Raw genomic sequence first — 27,500 nt, 5'->3', positions numbered from 1 at the left:
CTCTGTCTCTCTCTCTCTGTCTCTCTGTCTCTCTCTCTCTGTTTCTCTGTCTCTCTCTCTCTCTCTCTCTCTCTCTCTCTCTATCTCTATCTCTCTCTCTCTCTCTCTATCTCTCTCTCTGTCTCTCTCTCTCTCTCTATCTCTATCTCTCTCTCTCTCTCTCTCTCCCTCTGTCTCTCTCTCTCTCTCTCTCTCTCTCTCTCTCTCTCTTTTATTATTTATTTCACTCTCTTCTTTTCTCTCCTCCTCCTCCCGGGATTGAAGGTAAATATAAATCAGTGCTAGGCAGCATCTCTGTTCTCTGCCGTTGTTTATATTGCAGTCATATGCATGCAGCAGTCCTCTCAGAGGAGGTTCATCTACAATCCTCTCCAGACACATGTGGCCTCTTCATGGAGGTTTTACTTGTTGTTCTGTGTGACACACTGCTGGCTGCCCCGCTCATGCTCAGGCCTACGTATAACTCAATAGATGTTGCAATTTAAAATGCCCTTCCATTGGAATCATTCTTATACCTATTCTTGTCATGAGATTCAGTTTTTTTCCCTTAGTTTGCCGGCGCACAGGTTGTCTTGTCCTGTTCTGTGTGCACTGCAGCAAATGGGCTAGAATGCATTTATGCTAAAGGCCAGACATGGTTTGTCTGTTCATTTGGATGTTAAAATAGCACCATCCAGCAAACTGATTTGATTACGCACAGACCGCATTGAGTACCAAGCTACAGTGCTTTTCCCCGAGCAACCGTGTGAGCGATGGTGTCACCCAGTTCGATATCTCAGCCCGGGAAAACAAGCCTGTCGTCGGTCAACTTTGGTGCACGCAAACGAAAAATAACGAAGCCGGCTTCCATACTTAGGAAACAGTTGTCCCAGAAATCTAATCTTTTCCCCATTTTTCACCCAACACCCCACTCTAATCAGGTTTCAATTGACTGCCCGTTGAAGAAGGGAGCCTCCGCTCAGACACACGTACGGGTTTGGATGCAGTCAGACACCATTTAAGGCTTCCTCAGTCTTCCTCCCAATATCTGGGAGAGCTCAGGGCCAAATGATTTAATCTTCATTCGGCTAATTTAGTCTGGATTTAAGCTGCCGGGTTGTCGAAGTGCAGAGTGATGGAGTCTGAAAACAGGATGAGAGGAGGGGGAGAGGGAGAGGAGGGGGGGCGAGAAGGAAGGAAGGAGGGAGGCAAAGCGAGCGAGAGAGAGATAAAGATAGAGAGATGGAGAGAGAGAGAGAGAGAGAGAGAGAGAGAGAAGGGAGGGGGGGCTGAGGATGATGATCCGTCCTGACCCTAGTGAACGCTGTCATGTTCTTCCCTCTAGGTAATCTCTCTCACTCACTGGCTGTTTTGCATGTGAAAATGCTCTCCTGACAGTTGCACATCAGATACATTTTCCCTCTTTCTTTCTCTCCTCCCGCCGCTTCTTTCCCTTCGCCAAATAAACAACAGTCTTCACTTTGAAGTCGTGTCTGTTTGTGTCAGTTTGGCTCGAGGCGAGAGTCGGCCTCTCTCTCTCTCTCTCTCTGTCTTTGTGTTGCAGCGGGCGAGCGTCGGCCAATGCTTTCCCCATCGCCCGACTGGCCAGCGCGACGTGAATACCGGGGGAAGGGGAAGGTTTAGCTGTCTATAAAAAGGCCCACACAATTAATCCGGTTCATTTTCAAAAACAGCTGCGATTGGTTTTGTGTTCGCCCCGTCAGTTGAGTTAGCTTTGGATATTGATCGTGCTCACCACAAAAGCAAACTTGGGAGTCAGGAGGAGAAGCGGGCGCGTCGATTCACTCGACTCAAAAGCTACGGCAAAATTGCCTGCATGTCATATTATTTACCACCAAAACGTCCAAACCTGCTGGTAAGCCGCCCAACCCGATTTGGTCACTGTGATGAATGATTAGATGGAAGTCACTCTGACTGCTTCTCTAATGTGTTGTCGTTTTTTCTTCTTCTTCTTCTTTTTTTTTTTTAAGATATGGCTTCCAAATATCTGGCAAGATCTCTGGTTATTTTTGCCAGATATTTTTTTGAACCTTTGCTCTCCCTCACAAAGATACAGTAAAAACTCACTGAGACTATAAGACACTGTGTCTGCTTCTCACACAATGCTGTTTACAGTACTTCTTATCCACGATGCATAATTACAGTTTACACACGATAAGATCTCACACACACTCCGAGATTCCCCTCAGTGACCACCACCACCTCACCACATGGGGGCGATAGTGCAGAGTGGTGATCCGAGTGAGGATTTTTTTTTAATTTGGCCCCTTGTTAGAGGTACAGGCCCTCCTATGGGATTCCTATCACAATAGAGGCTAGTTGTGCCTGTGATGTTCTGACAGAAGGCCTATACGGCAGCATGGATGATGGGGTGGATACTGTGTATGGTAATGAGTGACAGTATAGACACAAGTGCCCGAGCTTCTTTCTCAACTCACAGGCAAGAGGCCCACCTGGCTCTTTGAATAAATGCGCAAGGGACGTCAATCATGTCACCCCTCTTCCTGATCAGAAGAAAAAGAGAGAGAGAAGGAAAGAGAGGAGGAGGGGGAGGAGGTAGAGAAGGAGAGTTGTAATGCCAGGATGTAGAACTGCACGTGTTTATTCCCACGGTGGTGGGTCTGCTCGTCAGGGTTGGACAGTAACGCCAGAGAGGCCAGTGGGTTTGAAGGTACAGTAATAAATATAATGCTAGCTAACTGATCCTTTTGCCTGATTTTGAAAATGGAACAATACTGGTCTGTTGCAGAAAAATGGGTAAAGTCATGGAGGGACAAAGCTGAGAACTCTCTGCCTCAACATTCCAAACAGCCGTCAGTTGACTGCAGCTTGGTCTTTCTAGTGTGAGGCAAATTAACACCAGAAATCCGAGCACCATCAGTAGAGTGCTGTTTTGAGTTTTAGACCTGGGAATATCTCAGCTTTCAAAAACTATTTGTATCAGTAGTGTTTTTAGATTTCCATAAACTCAAGGAATTAGTAGTAATATGTGCCTCCTTTAGGTGACACTTTGTTAGCCTTCCCCATCTGCCTTTCCAGCTTGAACACATCTTCAGATCTTCACATTATGTTTATTGGCTCTCCCTTTGGCCTTTTTGAAATCAGAAAAAGTCTCAAACTATCTCAACTTAAAGTATTAAAAAGCATTAAAATGTCTTAAATGCAGTTATTAGAGGTCTTATCGCCCACATTGAAATGACAGGTTTCCTTATAATTGAGAATAATTAATGCAATGTAATTCAATCAAATAGTAACTCTAGTATTGACAGAATTTCTTCATTATGTAATATGCAGTTTGGTGCATATTGTAAATCAGAACAGCTTTCCAAACATGTCCTGTTTTTCATTGCATCTGCTTTAATACACACAGTTGGACATCATTTCTGTGAACATTTAATTTCCTGGTGTCCATTTTCCCAAACTGCCTTTGTCAGAGTTTCACAACTCTCATGCGCTCTGTTGAATTAGAAATAGGTTGCTTTGTCAGCCTTTTGTGTCTTTATTTTAGTCATGTTGCTTTTAAATTAAGTTCCAGGTTGCATTAAAAATAAGCTCTTCAAAAGTCTTACATTTAGCTTTCTGAAACCTGCAGATACCTCTCCCTTTCTCTCTCCTTCCCTACCTCCCCCCTCTCTCTCTCTCTCTCCCTACCTCCCTCCCTACATTGTCCTCTGCCTCGCTCTCTCTATCAATCTATCCCTTCCCCTCTCTCTCACTTCCTCTCTCTCTCTCCCTCCCCTCTCTTTCCCCCCCCCCCTCTCTCCTCTCCTCTCTCTCTTTCTTACCTCTCCCTCTCTCTCTCCCTCTCTCTCTCTCTCCCTACCTACCTTGTCCTCTCCCGCTCTCTCTCCCCTCCTCTCTCTCCCCTCCTCTCTCTGCCCCCGGTGTGTTTTGCATGGTGCCTGGGCTGTTTAGAGGCGGTATGCATATGTATGGGCGAGACGGTGGATCGTGACGGGATCTGACACGCGGGGACAAGATCAAAGCGCTCCATCTGATCCCATAAAAACAGACGCGGGCCCTCCTCTCATCTTTACAAAACCCCCACTGATAGTCGGCTCTGCCAGCCTCCTCTCCTCCATCTCCTCTCCTCTCTCCTGCCTTCCCTCTCTCCCTCGTTTTTCCTCCTCTCCCAGCACGCTGCGTGCCCACGTCAAGGCCTGCCTGACTTTGCGATTCCGCCCCGTGATAAACAATGGTCCGTTTAGCTCATAAAGCAGGAGTGTTGTGCATAATGCTTACAATAAAAGATAGCATCTCTTCACTCATCTTATTTACCTCTCCCACGGTGGCACGGGCGGAGAGCTGTTCTATAAATACGCCGGGGAGGGGGGGGGGGTTGGGGCAGGGGGGCGGAAATACAGAGGCAGACGTACAGGGGGACAGGACAGAAATACGTACAGGGGGACAGGACGGAAATACAGAGGCAGACGTACAGGGGGACAGGACAGAAATACAGAGGCAGACGTACAGGGGGACAGGACAGAAATACAGAGGCAGACGTACAGGGGGACAGGACAGAAATACGGAGGCAGACATACAGGGGGACAGGACAGAAATACAGAGGCAGACATACAGGGGGACAGGACAGAAATACAGAGGCAGACGTACAGGGGGACAGGACAGAAATACAGAGGCAGACATACAGGGGGACAGGACAGAAATACAGAGGCAGACATACAGGGGGACAGGACAGAAATACAGAGGCAGACGTACAGGGGGACAGGACAGAAATACAGAGGCAGACGTACAGGGGGGACAGGACAGAAAGACAGAGGCAGACATACAGGGGGACAGGACAGAAATACAGAGGCAGACATACAGGGGGACAGGACAGAAATACAGAGGCAGACGTACAGGGGGGACAGGACAGAAATACAGAGGCAGACATACAGGGGGACAGGACAGAAATACAGAGGCAGACGTACAGGGGGACAGGACAGACATACAGAGGCAGACGTACAGGGGGGACAGGACAGAAAGACAGAGGCAGACATACAGGGGGACAGGACAGACATACAGAGGCAGACGTACAGGGGGACAGGACAGAAATACAGAGGCAGACATACAGGGGGACAGGACAGAAATACAGAGGCAGATGTACAGGGGGACAGGACAGAAATACAGAGGCAGACATACAGGGGGACAGGACAGAAATACAGAGACATACGTACAGGGGGACAGGACAGAAATACAGAGACAGACATACAGGGGGACAGGACAGAAATACAGAGGCAGACGTACAGGGGGACAGGACAGACATACAGAGGCAGACGTACAGGGGGACAGGACAGAAATACAGAGGCAGACGTACAGGGGGACAGGACAGAAATACAGAGGCAGACGTACAGGGGGACAGGACAGAAAGACAGAGGCAGACGTACAGGGGGACAGGACAGAAATACAGAGGCAGACGTACAGGGGGACAGGACAGAAATACAGAGGCAGACGTACAGGGGGACAGGACAGACATACAGAGGCAGACGTACAGGGGGACAGGACAGAAATACAGAGGCAGACATACAGGGGGACAGGACAGAAATACAGAGGCAGACGTACAGGGGGACAGGACAGAAATACAGAGACAGGGGGACAGGACAGAAATACAGAGGCAGACGTACAGGGGGACAGGACAGAAAGACAGAGGCAGACGTACAGGGGGACAGGACAGAAATACAGAGGCAGACATACAGGGGGACAGGACAGAAATACAGAGACAGGGGGACAGGACAGAAATACAGAGGCAGGCGTACAGGGGGACAGGACAGAAAGACAGAGGCAGACATACAGGGGGACAGGACAGAAATACAGAGACAGGGGGACAGGACAGAAATACAGAGGCAGACGTACAGGGGGACAGGACAGAAAGACAGAGGCAGACGTACAGGGGGACAGGACAGAAATACAGAGGCAGACGTACAGGGGGACAGGACAGAAATACAGAGACAGGGGGACAGGACAGAAATACAGAGGCAGACGTACAGGGGGACAGTACAGAAATACAGAGGCAGACGTACAGGGGGACAGGACAGAAAGACAGAGGCAGACGTACAGGGGGACAGTACAGAAATACGGAGGCAGACGTACATCTGTTGCTCAAATAAAGTCGCTGCCAAATCGCACAATGAGACGCAGAGGAAAAAGAGGCGGTTTGAATATGCCTTTGAGATTAGAGCCAGGTGATAAAGGAGCAGCTCCATCCTGCCTGCTAAATGATTTGAAAATGTCTTCTTCTCGTCGGTACAGGAGAACGGCATCACACCAATATCACTTTCACATTCATCTTTAAGGAATATATAGATTGATATGGAAGCCAGGCCACGTTTCCCCCTTCTATCTCTCCCTCTCTCCACCCCTCCTCCTTAATCCCCTCCTTTCCCTCCCTCCCTTTGCCCCCCCTTCTTCCAGTAAGGAAGATGTATGAGTTTGAATTATTGATTCAGACACATGCTACATGCTGCTTGGAGTCATTATTTGTTCAGGTGAGTGTCATGCTGCTCGCTATGAAACAGATACCGCGGGGATTAAGCGACACAATCAGGACTTAAAGACAGCCGCCCTCCCTAAAATAACATCGCCCTCGCCGCAAGACGAATGCTCCCCAAAACCCCACTTCATTTGTTTATGACTCACACATTACTCATTCCGTGGCTAAATTATCGCGCGGGGGTAAAGATTAATTCAGGCGCCGGCTTTTTCTATTGTTTTTACTTACGTGCGTTTCTTGTAGCCTAATAGCGTAGGGGATGCATATAGGTGCGAGCATCCTACACACTGCAAGGAAACAGCTTTTCGCTGGTTCGTAGGCGTCGGCGTGAAGAATAGACAGATGTCCCCAGTGAACACAGAGAAAGAACACCTTGCAAATCCTACACTTAGACATGAACGGCTTGCTTTTGTTTTTTTTTAAGATTGGCACAATGCAACAAAACGACATCCGCAGCCACAATCAATCATCCTTATGTCTTTAGTGGATGTGGGAAGCAGAGCCAGCGCTGATGTTGATGATGGGAAGCAGTGTTGTTATCAAGTCACTATACAGTATCTCCAGTCTGAGTTGAGTCTCCAGTCCCCAGTGTTCAAGTCCAAGTCCAAGCCAAGTCCCCACATCTGAGTCCCAGTCCAGAGTTAATGAATCCACATGTAGGTGAAACACATACCAATAACAAATTATTACTAGGCCCTAAAACTAAACAAGCAAAAACAAAAAACTGTCTTTAATCTTTGTCAATTAACGAGTCCGAGTCCTTGTCTCCAACTTCTGAGTCTGAATGCATGAATGCTCAGGTCCATGTCGAGTCATGAGTCCTGGAAGTGAGGACTGGAATCGAGTACTACAACACTGATGGGAAGAGAGGAGGGAAGGAAGAGTCTGCAGAGAAGTTAGGATCGGAGGAGCCTCAGATACAGGAGTCATAGGAGGAGCTTCAGATACAGGAGTCATAGGAGGAGCCTCTGATACAGGAGCCATAGGAGGAGCTTCAGATACAGGAGTCATAGGAGGAGCTTCAGATACAGGAGCCATAGGAGGAGCTTCAGATACAGGAGTCATAGGAGGAGCTTCAGATACAGGAGTCATAGGAGGAGCTTCAGATACAGGAGCCATAGGAGGAGCTTCAGATACAGGAGTCATAGGAGGAGCTTCAGATACAGGAGTCATAGGAGGAGCTTCAGATACAGGAGTCATAGCCTCTGATACAGGAGTCATAGGAGGAGCCTCAGATACAGGAGTCATAGGAGGAGCTTCAGATACAGGAGTCATAGCCTCTGATACAGGAGTCATAGGATGAGCCTCAGATACAGGAGTCATAGGAGGAGCCTCTGATACAGGAGTCATAGCCTCTGATACAGGAGTCATAGCCTCTGATACAGGAGTCATAGGATGAGCCTCAGATACAGGAGTCATAGGAGGAGCCTCAGATACAGGAGTCATAGGAGGAGCCTCTGATACAGGAGTCATAGCCTCTGATACAGGAGTCATAGGAGGAGCCTCAGATACAGGAGTCATAGGAGGAGCCTCTGATACAGGAGTCATAGGAGGAGCCTCTGATACAGGAGTCATAGGAGGAGCTTCGGATACAGGAGTCATAGCCTCTGATACAGGAGTCATAGGAGGAGCCTCAGATACAGGAGTCATAGGAGGAGCATCAGATACAGGAGTCATAGGAGGAGCATCAGATACAGGAGTCATAGGAGGAGCTTCAGATACAGGAGTCATAGGAGGAGCTTCAGATACAGGAGTCATAGGAGGAGCTTCAGATACAGGAGTCATAGGAGGAGCTTCAGATACAGGAGTCATAGGAGGAGCCTCAGATACAGGAGTCATAGGAGGAGCCTCAGATACAGGAGTCATAGGAGGAGCTTCAGATACAGGAGTCATAGGAGGAGCTTCAGATACAGGAGTCATAGGAGGAGCCTCTGATACATGAGTCATAGGAGGAGCTTCAGATACAGGAGTCATAGGAGGAACCTCTGATACAGGAGTCATAGGAGGAGCATCAGATACAGGAGTCATAGGAGGAGCCTCTGATACAGGAGTCATAGGAGGAGCTTCAGATACAGGAGTCATAGGAGGAGCTTCAGATACAGGAGTCATAGGAGGAGCTTCAGATACAGGAGTCATAGGAGGAGCTTCAGATACAGGAGTCATAGGAGGAGCCTCAGATACAGGAGTCATAGGAGGAGCCTCAGATACAGGAGTCATAGGAGGAGCCTCAGATACAGGAGTCATAGGAGGAGCCTCAGATACAGGAGTCATAGGAGGAGCCTCAGATACAGGAGTCATAGGAGGAGCTTCAGATACAGGAGTCATAGGAGGAGCCTCAGATGCAGGAGCCATAGGAGGAGCCTCAGATACAGGAGTCATAGGAGGAGCCTCAGATACAGGAGTCATAGGAGGAGCTTCAGATACAGGAGTCATAGGAGGAGCTTCAGATACAGGAGTCATAGGAGGAGCTTCAGATACAGGAGCCATAGGAGGAGCCTCAGATACAGGAGTCATAGGAGGAGCCTCAGATACAGGAGTCATAGGAGGAGCCTCAGATACAGGAGTCATAGGAGGAGCCTCAGATACAGGAGTCATAGGAGGAGCCTCTGATACAGGAGTCATAGGAGGAGCCTCAGATACAGGAGTCATAGGAGGAGCCTCAGATACAGGAGTCATAGGAGGAGCCTCAGATACAGGAGTCATAGGAGGAGCCTCAGATACAGGAGTCATAGGAGGAGCTTCAGATACAGGAGTCATAGCAGGAGCCTCAGATACAGGAGTCATAGGAGGGAGGCGGGAGGGAAAGCGTTGCTAACTGTTCATTTTGCCCTGGCTAAGTGGTCAGGGACGCCTGGACAGGTGAACTCTATTCTCCCCATTGGCTCTGCGGTGCCTGTGTGTGCGTGTGTGTAGGTGTGCGTGTGTGTGTGCGTGTGTGTGTGTGTGTGTGTGTGTGTGTGTGTGTGTGTGTGTGTGTGTGTGTGTGTGTGTGGTGCGTGTGACTCTAACAGAATTTCTCCAGTCCTCTGGGCCCTGGCGCAAAGCAGAGAATAAATGGTGGAGGTGGCAGGCCAGGACAGAAAAATCAATGCCTGCTTATACAGACATGACACACCAGTGTGTTTGTGTGTGTGTGTGTGTGTGTGTGTGTGTGTGTGTGTGTGTGTGTGTGTGTGTGTGTGTGTGTGTGTGTGTGTGTGTGTGTGTGTGTGTGTGTGTGTGTTAGTGTAGGGTGTAGATGTACAGCACACAATCATATGCTCCTGTGCTGTTTTTGTGTGTGTGAGTATCCAGCAACCTCCCATTTTCCTTCTCACAGGCTAGGATTTCCGACGTTTTACCTCAGCTTTGGGAACAGTAAATAACTCCCCCCCTTCTTCCACCCTGCCCCTCTCCTCCTCTCTCTGTCTCTCTCTCTCTCTCTCTCTCTCTCTCTCTCTCTCTCTCTCTCTCTCTCTCTCTATCTCTCTCTCTCCTGCAGGAAGTATGAATGTGGGTTGTGCGAGCGCTCCTTCAGTGAGAAGTGGGCCTTGAACAACCACATGAAACTGCACACCGGAGAGAAACCCTTTAAGTGTGAGTGGCCATCCTGCCACTATGCCTTCCTCAACCTGTCTGCCATGAAGGACCACTACAGGACACACACTGGTGAGGCAACCTCCACCATCATCAACCAACACCCCTCTAACACCTCCCTCAACACACTGTACCCACCAATACTCCCATATGCAAAACTCACCAAATTCACTTGTTTTAGGCCACAACAACCGTCATGAAAAAGTACTACTGAATCACTACTCACAACTACTATACAATATCGACACAAAACCTACTGTTCCACTACTTGCTATTGCGATGTGTAGTGATTCATGAAGTGATTTCAGTAGTAATGAGTAGAGACTTGGGACGTTTCACTACTGATAATTACTACGTAATGACTATTTAAATCACTGTATGATTACTACTTAATTACTTCTGTCTCACTATTTGGCTTTTGGGAAATGACTATACAAACACTACTCATCCCTTCACATTTCTGATTGAATTACTACACAATGCTTACACATTTACTACTGTATGCCTTCACAATCCCTATGGAATTACATCCTTCTGTATGTGTAGTGTTTTATCACTACTGATCACTATTGCATTTATTTTCATTTCTACACAAACCCTCTTGAATCACTATTGACAACTGACACATTTGATACTAGTTGCCGATTCAGTATCATGCTATATTACCATGCATATCAATTATTCTTATCAAAAACAAGAATGAGCTTACACAAGCTTGATTTCAGATGAATTTATTAAATTGAATATTGTCCTATTTACACTTAAAAAAAAATGTTTTGCCTTGATGATCTTCAGAACAGACTTGGCTGCAGTCACACTTCTCCATCACGTAACCTACAGTATATGATAAATGCACAGAACAGCCACCTGTAAGTCACATGTGGGAATTTACAAACAGATCAACCTCATGAGACAATATTTAAAAAATAATAGTTTATTCTCACTAGCAAGCGCCTCCAGTTTCCTGGTGGTGGTGCACTTGACCTCCTTACAGTAAGCACCAGACACCTTGGCCTCCCATTACTTTCACTCTGCAAATAAGTTGAACAACAAGAGAATCTGACGACCTCCACTCACACACAGAGTCAACCACAACCACCCTACACACCCTCATATCTGATCGTGTATAAAGTATATTTGATGAAGTGAACACAGTCTTAGATTAGCTTTAGCTAGCTAACACACCATGCTAGACTTGATTGTGGTTTAGGAAAATGCCTTACAGTATACTTACAATTATTGTGTCATCGCTGTCACAGATTCATTGTATTTGGGTGTTTTGAGCCTCTTTCTTCCTGAAACTGCTCTGCTTGACATCTCTATTTAGTTTATAACATTGAAAAAGAAACATTTAGCTTATTGGAGCAAAAGGCAGGCTTCAGGCACTCGTACGTGGAGCAAGGAAAACTAGTTAATTTAAAGTTAAAAAGCCTTTATTATTGCATGGCTTTACATGTAGAGCAATTAACAATTAAAAAAAACCGACCGGTTTCGACCGACGAGGTCTTCATCAGGGTTACAATGAGGACAGACAGACAGACAGAAATAATGTGCTTGGTTTGGGGTGTCACCCAAACCTAATTGGTGAGGGAGTTCAGGTGTGTTGAATCACACTGGATGCACTGGAAGACACACCTCCTCAAGGCATCCATCAGTTCCCTACATCAAGAAAACAATTAAAGTGCAGAAGAAAATACATACATACAGTAATGGTACCAGAACAATCCTCAGAGCACACCACCACCTCTGTTCACAAGAAACATTTAGCTTTGCAGTTGTCATGAACTCTGTCTAGTTTGGTCTTGTCATTTCCTTGTGTGCTGCTTCCGTCCACACCTGCCCTCAATTTGGCCTTGTTAGCTCTGCCCAAGTAGTAGAAGTAGAACCTCTACTTAATCACTACTTAAAATATGTGTAGTGTTGCTGTAGTGTTATGACTACATATTCACTATACAAGTAGTAAAACCTCTACATGATTACTATTTAAAATATGTGTAGTGTTGCTGTAGTGTTGTGACTACATATTCACTATACAAGTAGTAAAACCTCTACATGATTACTATTTAAAATATGTGTCATGTTGCTGTAGTGTTGTGACTACATATTCACTATACAAGCAAGTAGTAGAACCTCTACATGATTACTATTTAAAATATGTGTCATGTTGCTGTAGTGTTGTGACTACATATTCACTATACAAGCAAGTAGTAAAACCTCTACATGATTACTATTTAAAATATGTGTCATGTTGCTGTAGTGTTGTGACTACATATTCACTATACAAGCAAGTAGTAGAACCTCTACATGATTACTATTTAAAATATGTGTCGTGTTGCTGTAGTGTTGTGACTACATATTCACTATACAAGCAAGTAGTAAAACCTATACATGATTACTATTTAAAATATGTGTCATGTTGCTGTAGTGTTGTGACTACATATTCACTATACAAGCAAGTAGTAGAACCTCTACATGATTACTATTTAAAATATGTGTCATGTTGCTGTAGTGTTGTGACTACCGTACATATTCACTATACAAGCAAGTAGTAGAACCTCTACATGATTACTATTTAAAATATGTGTCATGTTGCTGTAGTGTTGTGACTACATATTCACTATACAAGTAGTAAAACCTCTACATGATTACTATTTAAAATATGTGTCATGTTGCTGTAGTGTTGTGACTACATATTCACTATACAAGCAAGTAGTAGAACCTCTACATGATTACTATTTAAAATATGTGTAGTGTTGCTGTAGTGTTGTGACTACATATTCACTATACAAGCAAGTAGTAAAACCTCTACATGATTACTATTTAAAATATGTGTAGTGTTGCTGTAGTGTTATGATGACTACATATTCACTATACAAGCAAGTAGTAAAACCTCTACATGATTACTATTTAAAATATGTGTCATGTTGCTGTAGTGTTGTGACTACATATTCACTATACAAGCAAGTAGTAAAACCTCTACATGATTACTATTTAAAATATGTGTAGTGTTGCTGTAGTGTTGTGACTACATATTCACTATACAAGCAAGTAGTAAAACCTCTACATGATTACTATTTAAAATATGTGTCATGTTGCTGTAGTGTTGTGACTACATATTCACTATACAAGCAAGTAGTAAAACCTCTACATGATTACTATTTAAAATATGTGTAGTGTTGCTGTAGTGTTGTGAATGAATGAATGAATGAATGAATGAATGAATGAATGAATGAATGAATGAATGAAAATTTTATTTACGTGTCAGGACAATTTACATGACCCATCCCACATGGGATTATCAGACACATCAACATACAGTTATTTCCATATCTATTACGGTGCTTGAACAATACAAAACCGTACAAACACACACACAGCAGCACGCGGCATCAGCAGCAAAACACAGATTTAACTACAATGTGTATTAAGTAAAATATATGAATTATCTATCATATGTCATCTTTTTCCTCCTATCCCACGCATGAGAGATATATTCGGAAAAAGCAAAGATGTTATCAAAAAGAAATTCAAGTATGGCACCTTCTTCAAAATCTAACAGGTTTAACTCAGGGGAGTGAACTTTTTTAAATAGTGTATCTCGTAAGTCATGATACAAGGGGCAGTACAAAATAAAGTGAAATTCATTCTCCACTTCCATCAATTCACAATATTCACAAATCCTATCCTCCTCCGCCGTCCCTCTGTATCTGCCTGTTTCAATATGTAAAGGCAGAATACCACATCGTAACTGAGCACATAAGGACCTCTTACTTTTAGGTAAATTAAACATCACATATTTTTCACATTTAAATTCATTTTTAAATAAACAGTAAGTTCTTAATTTTGGCTTCTGCCATAGTTCTTCAGTCCAAGATTGTAACCAGTTAGCGCGGATCTGAGATTTAAACGACTCTACATTTATCCACATTCTTTGAGAGTAATATTCTCCAAAACCACACTCCTGAAACAAGTCATACATATCTGAGAATACTGTTGTGACTACATATTCACTATACAAGCAAGTAGTAAAACCTCTACATGATTACTATTTAAAATATGTGTAGTGTTGCTGTAGTGTTGTGACTACATATTCACTATACAAGCAAGGAGTAAAACCTCTACATGATTACTATTTAAAATATGTGTCGTGTTGCTGTAGTGTTGTGACTACATATTCACTATACAAGCAAGGAGTAAAACCTCTACATGATTACTATTTAAAATATGTGTCGTGTTGCTGTAGTGTTATGACTACATATTCACTATACAAGCAAGTAGTAAAACCTCTACATGATTACTATTTAATTGTCTGTGTAATGAAGCACTAGTGTTTGAACAGCTTTTTCACTACTTACACCAAGTAGCAAAATTCACTGCTTGATTACTACTGAAAACACTACTGTTTTGCTACAGAACTCTACTGGTGTGTCATGAGTAGTGTATAAACTACAGATTCACTCCTCCATTCCTACATGTCACTACATAGCCACTACTACACAAATAGGGTTGTGTAGTGATTCAGTCATACCTTTTCATGAGGGAACAGCCGTCAGTGGTCTGTGAGTGTGAGTGAATGGTGTAAGCTGAGATATTACAATTACTATTCTGTTTCCAAATGCTTTTCACTGTTTTTCCAATTGCTACAGCACAGCACTACGGTCTTCAAGAGGCAACGTTTTCTCAGTAACCCAGGAGTTAAAACACGTTTACCTCCTCCTCCTTTAGCTACTGTATACATGATCAGACTCTGTTACATCACTCCTCTGTAGCTGTACACTATCAAACTATGGCATGGTTTACAGAAAGAATCACATTCATTATCATGCTTCACAGCTTGGGGAAACCATACATGAACTTTTAGGAAGATTTTAGCTATGATGTCAAATCACAAGTAAGATCATTAACAGCCAATGAAAGAAGGAAAAGCATATATTCCAATCATTCCATCTCCACGTTTGTTTTAGTTCTGTGTGTTTTTACCAGATTGTGTGTGAGATTGCAGATATGAATTCAGTATGTGATTGTGTGTGAGATTGCAGATATGAATTCAGTATGTTTTTTCCCACAAATCCTGCTGGTCATCATGTGTGTGTTCCAGTCTCTGACGCAAGAAGAAAAATAAACTTCAAATCTTGTCAGTCAGTCATGTTGTGTCCCCAGCCTCAGCTGCAAATATTTTCCTCCTCCCACAAACCTCCCCTCATATTCAGAAAGAACTATAAAAAATTGAGCTGGATTCCAACCCAGAAGCAATGAGAGGGGAGGGAGTCTTTTCATGCTTTATGACAATTGGATTTCAATGGTCATGCATTTGTTTCTTAAAAACAGCAAGGAAGTAGTGTGTGATGTACTATGTTATTGTTGGAATTGGGACTGTAGTGGGAGGTAAACCCAAGTAAGCTCAGTTTAACCCACCTTTTAACTTGTGGAAGAAAGTGGACTCAGAATACAGGCCACCGTGACGAAAGCTTAAATAGGGAGAGACAGAAAATGTGAATCTTAACATCGGTGTCAATGGGGAGTCTCCTTATATAGCACCTTCTTTCTGGGCGCGTCCTTCCTCTCTGTTTCTATCTATACACCGTCAGACTGCAGCGTTGCCTGTACTTGTTGTTTTTTTTACTTACTAAAAACTTTGGATGGATAGATAGTGCGGTGGGCGGTGGGGAAGCTACTGTCTCAAATAATAGCCCCTCGGTGGGAGCCCCAGTCAGTGTCTTTGAAAGTGTCTGTCTTTACGCAGCAGCCCAGCAGTTTCCCCTCGGCCTCAGTAATGTCCCACACACCGCTCCTTGATGCCCTTTTAAGTCAATGACAGAAGCAGCAGCAGCCAGTGGCCTGACAGCCTGACTGAGCGCTTGCAGGAGAGCCCTCCATCCGTCATGGCCGCCCGCTGTGTGTGTGTGTGTGTGTGTGTGTGTGTGTGTGTGTGTGTGTGTGTGTGTGTGTGTGTGTGTGTGTGTGTGTGTGTGTGTGTGTGTGTGTGTGTGTGTGCGCGCGCGTGCGTGCGGGTGCGTGCGGGTGAGAGACTTGCTGGATGTTATTTTAAATGTGTTTTAACAGTGATGTAACGTCAAGGCGCCTCTGACATAATTAGACATTTTATTTCCATTTGTTTCTAGGCCCTCATCATTCCCCATCAGCAGGCTGGCATCACTCTGTCACCTAGCTGTCACCTGGAGAGAGGCGCGGGGGGGGGGGGGGGGGGGGGGGGGGGGGGGGGGGGGGTTGTGTGTGTGTGTGTGTGTGTGTGTGTGTGTGTGTGATTGTGTGTGTATATGTGTGTGAAGAAATACAGACTTGAAGAGAGCAAGGAAAGTGATTGAGATGGGGGAAGAGAGCTTGGAAGATCGAGAAAGGCCGAGTATGAAAGTGAGAGCGGGAGAGCTGAGATCGGAACTAAAATAAGGGAAGCGACTGACAAGAGGGTGACTTGATTAGCGACATCCCCCCACCCCGCCCCCCCCCCCCCCCCCCCCCCCCCAAAAAAAAAGAAAAAAGCTAACACAATTCCCCTGCCGCGACCCCCACCCTGCACACAGTCATCTTACTGGACCCCCACCCTGCACACAGTCATCTTAATGGACCCCCACCCTGCACACAGTCATCTTAATGGACCCCCACCCTGCACACAGTCATCTTAATGGACCCCCCCCCCCCCCTGCACACAGTCATCTTAATGGACCCCCACCCTGCACACAGTCATCTTAATGGACCCCCCCCCCCCCCCCCTGCACACAGTCATCTTAATGGACCCCCACCCTGCACACAGTCATCTTAATGGACCCCCACCCTGCACACAGTCATCTTAATGGACCCCCACCCTGCACACAGTCATCTTAATGGACCCCCCCCCCCCCCCTGCACACAGTCCATCTTAATGGACCCCCCACCCTGCACACAGTCATCTTAATGGACCCCCACCACTGCACCCAGTCATCTTAATGGACCCCCCCCCCCCCCCCCCCTGCACACAGTCATCTTAATGGGTGCCGGGTTGGACGGTTAGCCGGAGCCACGCAATCATTGCAATCGCATTCCAGCACCCGGCCCGACACACTGTGAAATATGATCAGCCTGTGTGTGATCTGTTTAAAGGTTATAAATGGCCTCCTTCACACAGCTAAGCTGCAATACTAATAAAATAAGTAGGAAAGTTAAAAGTTGGACTAATCCGTCCTGGTGACAGAGCAGGAAGTAATAGAGCTGATGTGAGTTACATGTGTGCGGGGCTATGGAGAGAGGCTGGGAGGGCGACTGGCTGGGCTATGGAGAGAGGCCTGGAGGGCGAGTGGCTGCGGCTATGGAGAGAGGCTGGGGAGGGCGACTGGCTGGGGTGTCTATGTAGAAGAACTGAGTGATACACATCCCACTGTTTGGTTGAACCTTCTTTTTTTTTACTCTGGCAAACAACATTTTGACTGAGCTGCTGTGTTTGAAACCGTACTTTTAATCCCATAAAATAGCATTTGAGTACATTATGGCCCCATATTGAAACAGGACGATGCAGATTCAGCGTTCACACAACAGACTCGAGGAACAATAACACAAACATACAACAAAACACATCACCACCTATAAAATGCATCGTACACACAACTGTAACACTTAGATACAAATTGACAATCGCATCATTGGGATACAAACACTGTATATGAGAGAGACGTGCACAATGATACAAACACTGTATATGAGAGAGACGTGCACAATGATACAAACACTGTATATGAGAGAGACGTGCACAATGATACAAACACTGTATATGAGAGAGACGTGCACAATGATACAAACACTGTATATGAGAGAGACGTGCACAATGCATATTTTGAGCCCATAAATACAGTCAAGTGTGCAGTCCAGGGGGCGCAACAATTACATGTCATGTCAAACCCAAGGTGACATATTTGTTACTGATTGGCCAACAGGGGGCACTGCATAATTTGCGAGGGACGACATGTTTACTGTTTGCTGCTCCGTTCAATTTACCCTGAGCCAGTTTAGGTTTCCCCACAGTAAAAGTAAAGTTTATGAGTGAATTGATTTCAATTTATGGCATTAAGCAGCGCAGACAAATTGCACCCCATGATGAAACGGGGGTGGGACTATGGATCGCTCGCCGTCCGCTCGTTCGTCCGTCTGTCACGTGCGGTACCTCACACGCCGCCGATCGGATTTTTGACAAAACACGGGGGATTGATGCATCCCCGCTGAATTCCACCAAGGGGGGGCGCTGCAATTACAGGTCAAGCTGGAGTGACATATTTGTTACTGATTGGCGCTGTGACAGGGAGCGCATCGTTTGCGTGGGACGACATGTTTACCGCTGCCTCGCTTCTGTTCAGTGTGAGGAGCAACAGCGGGGCAATCGCTCTGTCTTCCTACTAACCCCCCACCCCCATGTTAACACCTCCAACTCTCCTCCTCCTGCCTCTAACGGGATTCATTGTTCCTCTCTGATTTGTGTGTTTTTTATGTTAATCACTCCCTCCTCACACACCAGTCTTGTCTGAGGAGAAGGAGGCGGAAGAGGAGGAGGAAAGAGTGGTGGTGGGAGGGGGGGGGGGGGGGGTCGTCAGCCGCCAGGGTCATTTGTAACATCTGATGAATGAGCGACTCAAATAAATAAATAAGTGCCGTGCGTCCGACCCGCCCAGCTTTTCCCAGGCTCTTGGGCGTTGGGGGGGGGTGGTGGGGGGGTGAGCAGCAGCGACAGGGCCACAATTGATTTCCTCATTGCTTCAGTTTGTCGCTTAATCTGGCGATATGCTGATAAATCTTCGCACTTTGTCAATTAATTTCCCTGAAAAATGGGGCCCAAAATGGCGAGCACATCAATACAGCGGCGGATTCCGTGTCAAAAATTAAGCGGTAAAATTAATTGCCCTCCCATCCGCTCCTGCTAAAACATAACTAATGAGGGAGGCAATTATAGCTGCATGCAGACTCCTCCGGGGTTATTTAAAACACAGATATAGACGTGTGCGCGCGCACACACACACACACACACACACACACACACACACACTCACACACACACACACACACACACACACATGCAAAGAGAGGTTGTATATTTTGACTTCAAAGTTCTTTTATTGTCTTGCAATAAGGCATATTTAATTCCGGTAAGGGGCGGGGTGGTTGAGGCAGATCACGGGAACAAAAGAAAAGAAGCGCTGAGCCAATATGAAAATTTGCCCAAAAGTTTAAGAGATTTCAGTGCAGACACATGAGCAGTGTGTGCCGTGTGTCTGTTTTTCTACACCGTTCCCATTGTTGTGTATGGGTCTACATTGTTGTGTATGGGTCTAAACTGAGTTTGTGTGTGTGTGTGTGTGTGTGTGTGTGTGTGTCTGTGTTCTTGTACCTCTACAGAGTTTTTGCTCTTTGGAGTGAGGACATTTTTGCAAAGTGAGGTCATTTTGGTCTACAATGGGATAGTTTAGGTTGAGGGGTTGGGTCCAGGGCTTAGAGTTAGGATTGTATTTACTGTAGGTGAAGGTTAGAGTTACGTTTAAAGGTAGTTACAGATTAGGGTTAAGGTTAGAGTTAGGATTTGGTTTAGGTAAGGGTTAAGGGTAGAACTAGTTGAGCATTAGGACCTGGGTTGAAGGTTTAGGGTGAATGTTAGAATTAGGTTTAGGGTTAAGGTTAAGGGGATGGGGAGTGTAGTCAGTGGAAGGCCGTATAGTGCGTATAGTGTGTGTGACGGGGGGGTTCCATGCCTCTTTAGCCAGCCGGAGCCTCCGGTGTTGACAGCAGCGCGTCACTCCTCCACTGCCCCCCGACCCCCCTCCGTCCCCACCCGGGTCCTCAGAGGGCTCACAGCCACCGAGCAGCAGATGAAAAGCACACATGTAATTTATCGCCAACGTTTCCTCCTCGAGAATAATTGTGGCGAGCGCGGCTGGGCACAGGGATCGATGGCTATGGATTTTTCTGTGGTGGGGTCTTGTAGCGTGGGGCATAATGAGAGATGGAGAGGAGGGGAGGGGCATAATGAGGGATGGAGAGGAGGGGAGGGGAGGAGTGGAGGAGGGACAGCGCCGTTTTTCTGATAGGAGAAAAAGGCCCAACCAGACCTGTAGTGACTCCTACAGGGTTTAGTCCAGGCGTGGGCAACTATTTTTCATGGGGGGCCGCATGAGAAACCCAGATTGTTGCCGGGGGCCGAACAAATATTGTCATGCCGTAACCCATGGATGGGCAACTTTGATGATAGAGAGGGCCACAAAAAAATGTCCTCGCTACCAGGTTTTGCTGAGGGCCGAACGGTGCCAGCGTGAAACATTTGGGGCATTTGAAGGCAGGTTTAGAGGAATAACTCATTTTAAATTAACAGTTGTGATGTCATTATTCAGTCTTAACCACCAATATTTGATCCTTTTCTCACTCACTCCTATGTCACCACCTGCTCTCAGGACTTGAAATTCACTTTTCCGACCACCTGCCAATATGGCTGCTAGATTTGAAAGTTACCGGCCAATTAGAATTTCCACTAGCCGAAATGTTTTTCTTGAAATAAACCAGAATATGAGTGGGTTAATTTAAGCATAAGTATCAGTAAGTGGCCCGGGATGATCAAAGCCTGTGTTGAGGGTCACACGAACAAAAATGCACTCTTGAAGCTAAATAAATCCAAAAGCAATGAGTTAATCATTAAAATGTCTACTTCAATGTAGCCTTTTAGTCATAAAGATTATTGAAAGATATTCCATATTCCAGACTGAAATGCAATAACAGAAGTGGAGTATTGGCCAGAATATGACACGAACATTTGGACACTTATTCAGCGGGTATCTTGCATGTTGCTTTCAGGTGCACTGTAAAAAAAAAATATATATATATATATTTTGCAATTCCATCGCGGGCCACACAGGTGGCGGCCCGCGGGCTGTATTTTGCCCATGTCTGGTTTAGTCACATAGTCACATTTTAAGTAGTAAACCCTGATCTCCCCATTATTTTTTGTTGTTTTTTTGTCTCTATCTTTGGTGGTCAGTGCTGCAATTCCCAAAGACCACCTGTTAATCAAACAGTGTTTCCAGTACTGTAACGTATTGTTCCTTGGATTTTCTGTTGATGAAGTTTGATTGTCTGTAGGTGCCTAGGTGGCGCTCCTTTCTTTGTCTGTTCAGCCCGAGGGGGCAGACTTTCGTTGTCACATTGATGCCAATGCGGAAGTACTAAAAACTGTAGTTCCTCGAATGGCCACTTGAGGCTGGCTGCAGAAGCGAGTCAGTCCCCATTCACCCTGATGTTAAAATGCCCAAGTTTACAGCATAAATAAATATGTTTACAGCCTGGTTCAAAAAACGGTTTTGCTCTGTATAGCTAATTTCACCTTTCATGACAACTGTATGGGGGTGAATTTTTATATAACTCACCAGTTTAGAGTAAAATAGATGCTAACAGAAGGACTATATTTTGGGTGTGATTGAAAGGTCGCCTGTCCAGTGATCGCTCAAATAGCAGGCAGAGCTGTGGCTCTGTGGGAAACCCCTGGTCTCACGCCAGATGTGCCAAATTAGAGGCTTCAGAACGGGAGATCGCAAACCAATGGGCAACGTCACACTCACTCTGTCCATCTCTTTATACAGTCTATGGTTCAGCTATGGCGGATATCGCTGCTCATGCTAACTACCCACATCTTCTTCAGTTCATTCTAGACATTAGGCGTATCACGTCCTGCGCACCGGAGGATTAGAAAATACCTACTGGGGTATGTACTGTATGTCCTTGTGTTTAGAACAGCAAACTACAAGCTTTCAGGAACTGTGAATAGGTCAAATCATTATTGTGTTAGATCAATCATTGACGAGTGGCAAAACAGACATTTATTTATATGAAAATGTTGTGGATTATTACTTAAAAGGCCAACGATAAAGTGAACCCGTACGAATCGGCGAACGAATGCACCCTTTTTAAGGCTGTTTTTCTCTCCTGTAAGTGGCACTGCATTAAAACTCTTCTCACAGTCGAGTGCTTCTAAATGGGTGTAATAGAGGAAACTTGAGGCTGCTTTGTCTCTGTGGACTCACTGAAAGCTGCTATCTGTGCAGAAGAGGAGCGGAGGCCCAGCTGGGAGAGTCACCCAAATGTGTTATCAATGTGTAGCGAGAGCGGAAGTTCAACATCAGCATTTAGATGAATATGTAAGTGATGGTGATCTCCACTGCAGCTATACACTGTGTGTATTTGTGAGTGTGTATGTTTGAGTGTATGTGTGTGTGTGTGTGTGTGTGTGTTGGTTTTTTAATGTGTGGCATGTGCAGCAGCCATGATCATGTGGGTCTATCCCCATGTGTGTGTGTGTGTGTGTGTGACACCCTGCATTCGCACATGCGCGTGTGTGTGACTAGCACGCACACCCACATTCGCCTGGGTCTGTCTCCATATAAATGTTGCCGTGTGTGTGTGTCTGTGTGCAGGAGTGTGTGTCTGCCTGTTTGCAGCAGGAGAGAGAGCGAGGTAGAGAGAGAGAGAGAGAGAGAGAGAGAGCATCATGCTGTTAATGACAGAGCCAGATGCAGGGAAGAGAGGAGGAGTGTAAAAAAGCTCTCCACGCACCCCATCTGGAAGGCATCGCCCCCAAATGAAGTTGTACAAAACCATCCCATTGATAATAAAGCTAATTTTTATGGCTCTGACAAGTATGTAATTATGTTCAGCGGTGCTTTTCAGATTTTATCACAGTCAATAAACCACACTGGCAATTTCCCGTCCCCCATTTGACATATTTACACGGATCCATCTGATTGGAGGAATTAGTTAGCTGTGAGAGCTGTGATGGATATATATACACATATATATATATATATATATATACATACACATATATATATATATATATACACTAGTGATGTGTGACTTCTGCTTGGCTCATCTGTTAACCAACTAGAGCCGCTGCTCATCTGTTCAGACTATCTTTTATTTCACTTTCTGTCTTCCTCTCCTCATTCCCATTTTACTTTCTCGTCCATATGGCTTCCGGCCGAAACCTGGCTCTCTGTCTGAAGCTGACTGACTGACTGAAAACCCAGAGGACACCCCTGAGCAAGGATCCGATGATGTCATCAGTGATGTCATCAGTAACTGCCTGGCTTATAGCGAATTTGCTCTTTTTCCACACTTACTTGAACTTATTGCTGACAAACACGCCCACCTTAGCTCACAGTGGAAGCTCTTCAAGCTAGCTAAAGCTAGGTCAAACTGCTAGCAAGCTAGCTAACAGGCTACGGGCCAGACATCCAGGTCATCCACCTCTGTTCTCGTTGCTCCGGTCGGGACCGTGAGGCAGTGAAGAGTCGTCATCCCACATTCACGTTACGTTGAGGTAGGCTAAATTAACACGAAACTAGAATAAAAGTTTAACCAAAGATGTATCTGTTATTGACATTATCGCTATTATAACGTACTAAGCATATAGTGGGGAATTGCAGAAATATGGCCAGATATTAGTTAGTGTGAAACAACATTAACGTTGATCAATGTATAGCCACCCCATTATGTAACTTTTTCATGTCATTCCCTGAAGCATACATTTTATTTAACTCCTACAGCAGTGTGGATCATGGGTGAGTGTGGCACTGGCATGCTGCAAGGTCTTGGGGATCAGCTTCAGGTGGACTGCTCTTCAGTCTCCCCTCCTTTTCCCACATCCAACAGCCGCACCAGATGTCATCATCGACGTCATCATCATCATCGAAGTCTTTATCCACATTATTGATGATTATTTATAAAAAATCTCATTGTGTAAATATTTTGTGAAAGCACCAATAGTCAGAGAAGGAAACCTCTCTTTGCATTTTATTTTGGTTGGTGTTTTAATAAAAGTACTTGTGATATCTCACATGTGGCTTTGATTTACCATTGAAATTTTAGCCCAATTTGTAGAAAATGCAGATGTGAACAGGTCTAGGTAGGCTAATGACAACTATGGAATATCACCCAAGGAAATACCACGGTTCAATGCCAACAGATAAACCATACAGCTTTTTTTGTAATTGTAAACACAAATAAGGCAGCAGAGACATGGTTTTCAAGTATAACACAATGTACAACTTTTATTAAAAGACAGTCTGGGCAGGATTGAAAAGTACTAGTTCACTTGCATTCACCTCAGACAAGACGGGACACTACATTCAAGTCTGAAATTTACCTAGATTTGCTAGAGAAATTGACATTTCAGCTTGTCACCTGATGTCACTATTAATGAACAGTACAGTAGTAAAGATTTTGAAAGTTTTGATGAATCAATCCAAGTCAGAAAGACATCATATGCTGTGAGCCTTTAAGAATTCAAAAACCTTACCTCCAACAATTAACTAGCCTGCACTAACTACTGCGCAGTAGGGCATTCACACCTAGTGAATTTTACTAGTCGTCTGTTTTTTTTTATTTTTTTTATCTTTAACACATTCACTGCCAGCCATTTTTTTTTTACTGTAGGTAGCTTCTGCCAAGCCGTTTTTTGAGGATTCTGGCTCATTTTACAAGAGCCGAGGATAATTTTCTGCTTGGACTTTGTGAACACGAAGTTCACAAAAGTACTAATAGAATGTGTGCTTTCTCTGTCTAAAAGAGTTAGTTTGTAGAGTTAGTAGTTATGTAGATATTAGCCGTTGAGTACAGCATGGTTTCAGTGTCTGAGACAGGAAGCTGAGATAATCGCAGTTTTGTGAAATTCAATCAAACAGGCAGAACAGTCACTTTAACCATTTATTTTTGGCATCAGTGAGAGATCAGACATCTGAACAATATAGTTCTGAACACCCTCTCCCTTAAACTCCTCCCTCCGTGGGCGTGTCTGGTGGCGTTTGTCAGAAGCCAGTTTCTCCTGCCTGTCTGAGCAGTGAGCAGCCTCCCTCTCTGGCGGCCCCTCGTCGGCGAGTGTGGCGAGTGTGGACTGTGGATGGGACTCAATCGTTTCTTGGATTTTCGGTTGAGAGCTTTGATGAAGCTTTGTGCGATTCTAGGCTTTATGCTGCCCACCCAGTCTATTTTTGGAAACCCCCACCCTTGTGCGCCCGTGTGCAGCAGCGTTTTCGCCTACAGTATGAGAATGAGGCTCGTTCGTTTCTGGGTTTTCGGAATGCGTGCGATTCTGGCCTTTCTGCGGGTGTTTCAAAGTGTGTTTCACCCATAATCTATTATGCAAATTTGCAATCCCCCACGCCAGCACCGCTCTCCGCTCTCGGTGTGCTGCTCTGCTGGCGCGGCCGCTCTCGGGCGAGTCTGGTGACTGATGACTGTAAAATCGCCAAGCCATTTCCTTGAGAATGGCTTTCTCCCGTGGCTGTTTTTGGTTGGCTTTCTCTCTGTCGGGAGAGCACTGTCGCCACTTAGTTGGTCGGTAAAATAGATTATACTAATTCAATACTTCCAATATTTTTATAGGAGACGTGGGGGGCATTGATCCACGTAGCACCGTCAAAAAAAAAAAAAAAAAAAATTGACGAGTCAACTCGTCATTGGCAGTGAACGGTTGGATTGTGTTTGACGAGTCAACTCGTCATTGGCAGTGAACGTGTTAAGAAAGAACATGAGGTATTTACACGACATACATGGACTATCATATCCCATATCCCCCACAAAGAACATCAAAACACAACAAAACAAAACAAGAAAACTGCATAAGATACACAATAATCCAAGAACAAACAAGACTATTGGACAAACAACCAAACAAAAACAATGCATTCAGCTCCTATCCTGATAAGCCTAATGACACTGGGGTAAAAAGTTCTTAAAGTAAAACTCTGTATGTGGTTGCCATATTTTGGGGATGTCTAAGAATCTGCCTTTGCTCTTGTAGTAAATGTTATCCAACATATGGTAGCTTGAGAGTTAATTCCACCAGTGAACTACAACTGGGGGATTGGATGCTTTCCAATTTAAAGCTATGCATTTCCTAGCTGCCAACAGGGCAATATCTATGTATTTACTTTGAATGCATTGTTTTTGCATGCATTTGCATTTTGTTTTGTTGTGTTTTGATGTTCTTTGTGGGGGATATGGGATATGATAGTCCATGTATATCGTGTAAATACCTCATGTTCTTTCTTAAAGATAAAAAAAACAAAAAAACTAGTCGACTACTAAGCACAGTGTCGACTAGTGGTTTTACTAGTCGACTAGTCTGTGAATGCCCTATTGCGCAGTAATGTGTAAAAATATCGAATGCAACAGTCTCGTTCTGGAGGGAACCCCTCAGCTGAATTCACGTTGGAATATGATATCAAGGCTTGATAAAAAAAAAATTACTCCTACAGCAGTGTGGATCTTAACGTCTAGCTACAGCTAGGTCACATCTCTGGAATATGATATCAAGCCGTTAACGTCAGGTCTCAATCAGTCCGTTTCTGAAGTGCAAAAATGTTAACGTTAATTGCAGAATGTCTGTTATAGTAATACTACAATAAAACTAGAATGACCGCACTGCGGATTTATGCCTCCGCCATTAGTTCATTCTTAAGTCCAAATCGCCATTTGAGGCAAATTGGAAGAAATTCCGTCAAGGCGCTCCTGAGATGTTGCGTTAAAGGCCGGCTTTCCTGATTTTCAACCATATTTGTGTCATTACAATGTCAGTAGTTGGATTAGATATTGCAGCCTTTACCTCCCCTCACTCAACCCTCCTGGCTGATCTCCCTTATCTCTCACATATTTTCTTGACGCTCTGACGTAAAACGCGTCAGAGCGTCAAGTCCAGACTTGCGGAAGAGAGCAGCTGTAAACTACAAGTGTTGTGGGGGTGTGCCGCCATGGTTCCGCCTCTAGAGGTCCTCCACGCCCCTTCACAGCTACTGAAGAAAAACAAAAGGCAGCCATCTTTTGTCACCGCATAGCCTAGGCTAGCTAATGTTAGCTCCCCTAGCGCCTTGCAAAGAACCATATCTCGGGAACGGAAGCAGCTACAGACACGGGACTGGCGGCATTGGAAAGCTCGTCAAATTTTACATCTAGTAGAAGGTGCGTTGAAGTTAGGAAATCAACGCTGAGCAATGTACCCTTTTTTACATGAAATAGTTACAATATCAGATGCTCATAACTCCTAGGAAAATGCCTTACATTGCATGAAACTTTGTGTGTGAAGACATCTCCCGACATATGTACTTCGGTTTAAATTTGGTGCAATTTGGAGCCAAATTTGGAGAAAATTCTTCTACAATTGTTTTATGTCGAAGCCTTCTTCTTCTTCTTCTTCTTTGAGTTTTATGGTGGTTGGCAAACATATATGTGCATTACCGCCACCTACTGGAGTTTGATATCAGCCAAATGCCTGAGGGGTGGGCGTGGAATAGAAGGCCACGAGCCCAGTGCATTGTGGGAAGTGTAGGATTTCTGCTCCCCGCTCCCGCCCCTCCCCTCCACCAGCCCCCCCTACTTTCCCTCCATCCTTGATGCCTTAATATCTCTCTCTCTCCATCTCTCT

The 27,500-nt window shown here is 44.9% G+C and overlaps 1 protein-coding gene across 1 annotated transcript in view; it reads left to right on the top strand.

Moving 5' to 3' along the window:
- Positions 1-27,500, top strand: part of znf407 (zinc finger protein 407) — a gene marked incomplete at its 5' end in the record, with an annotated part of 348,519 nt that overhangs the window by 186,150 nt on the left and 134,869 nt on the right. The window contains one exon of the mRNA XM_083647717.1: positions 9,969-10,135. Within this exon, the coding sequence (XP_083503843.1) occupies positions 9,969-10,135 (167 nt within the window). The remainder of the gene's footprint in view (positions 1-9,968; positions 10,136-27,500) is intronic.

Source organism: Poromitra crassiceps, assembly GCF_964638095.1.
Source record: "Poromitra crassiceps genome assembly, chromosome: 1".
NCBI lineage: Eukaryota > Metazoa > Chordata > Actinopteri > Beryciformes > Melamphaidae > Poromitra > Poromitra crassiceps.
This window is presented reverse-complemented; position numbering and strand designations above follow the sequence as displayed.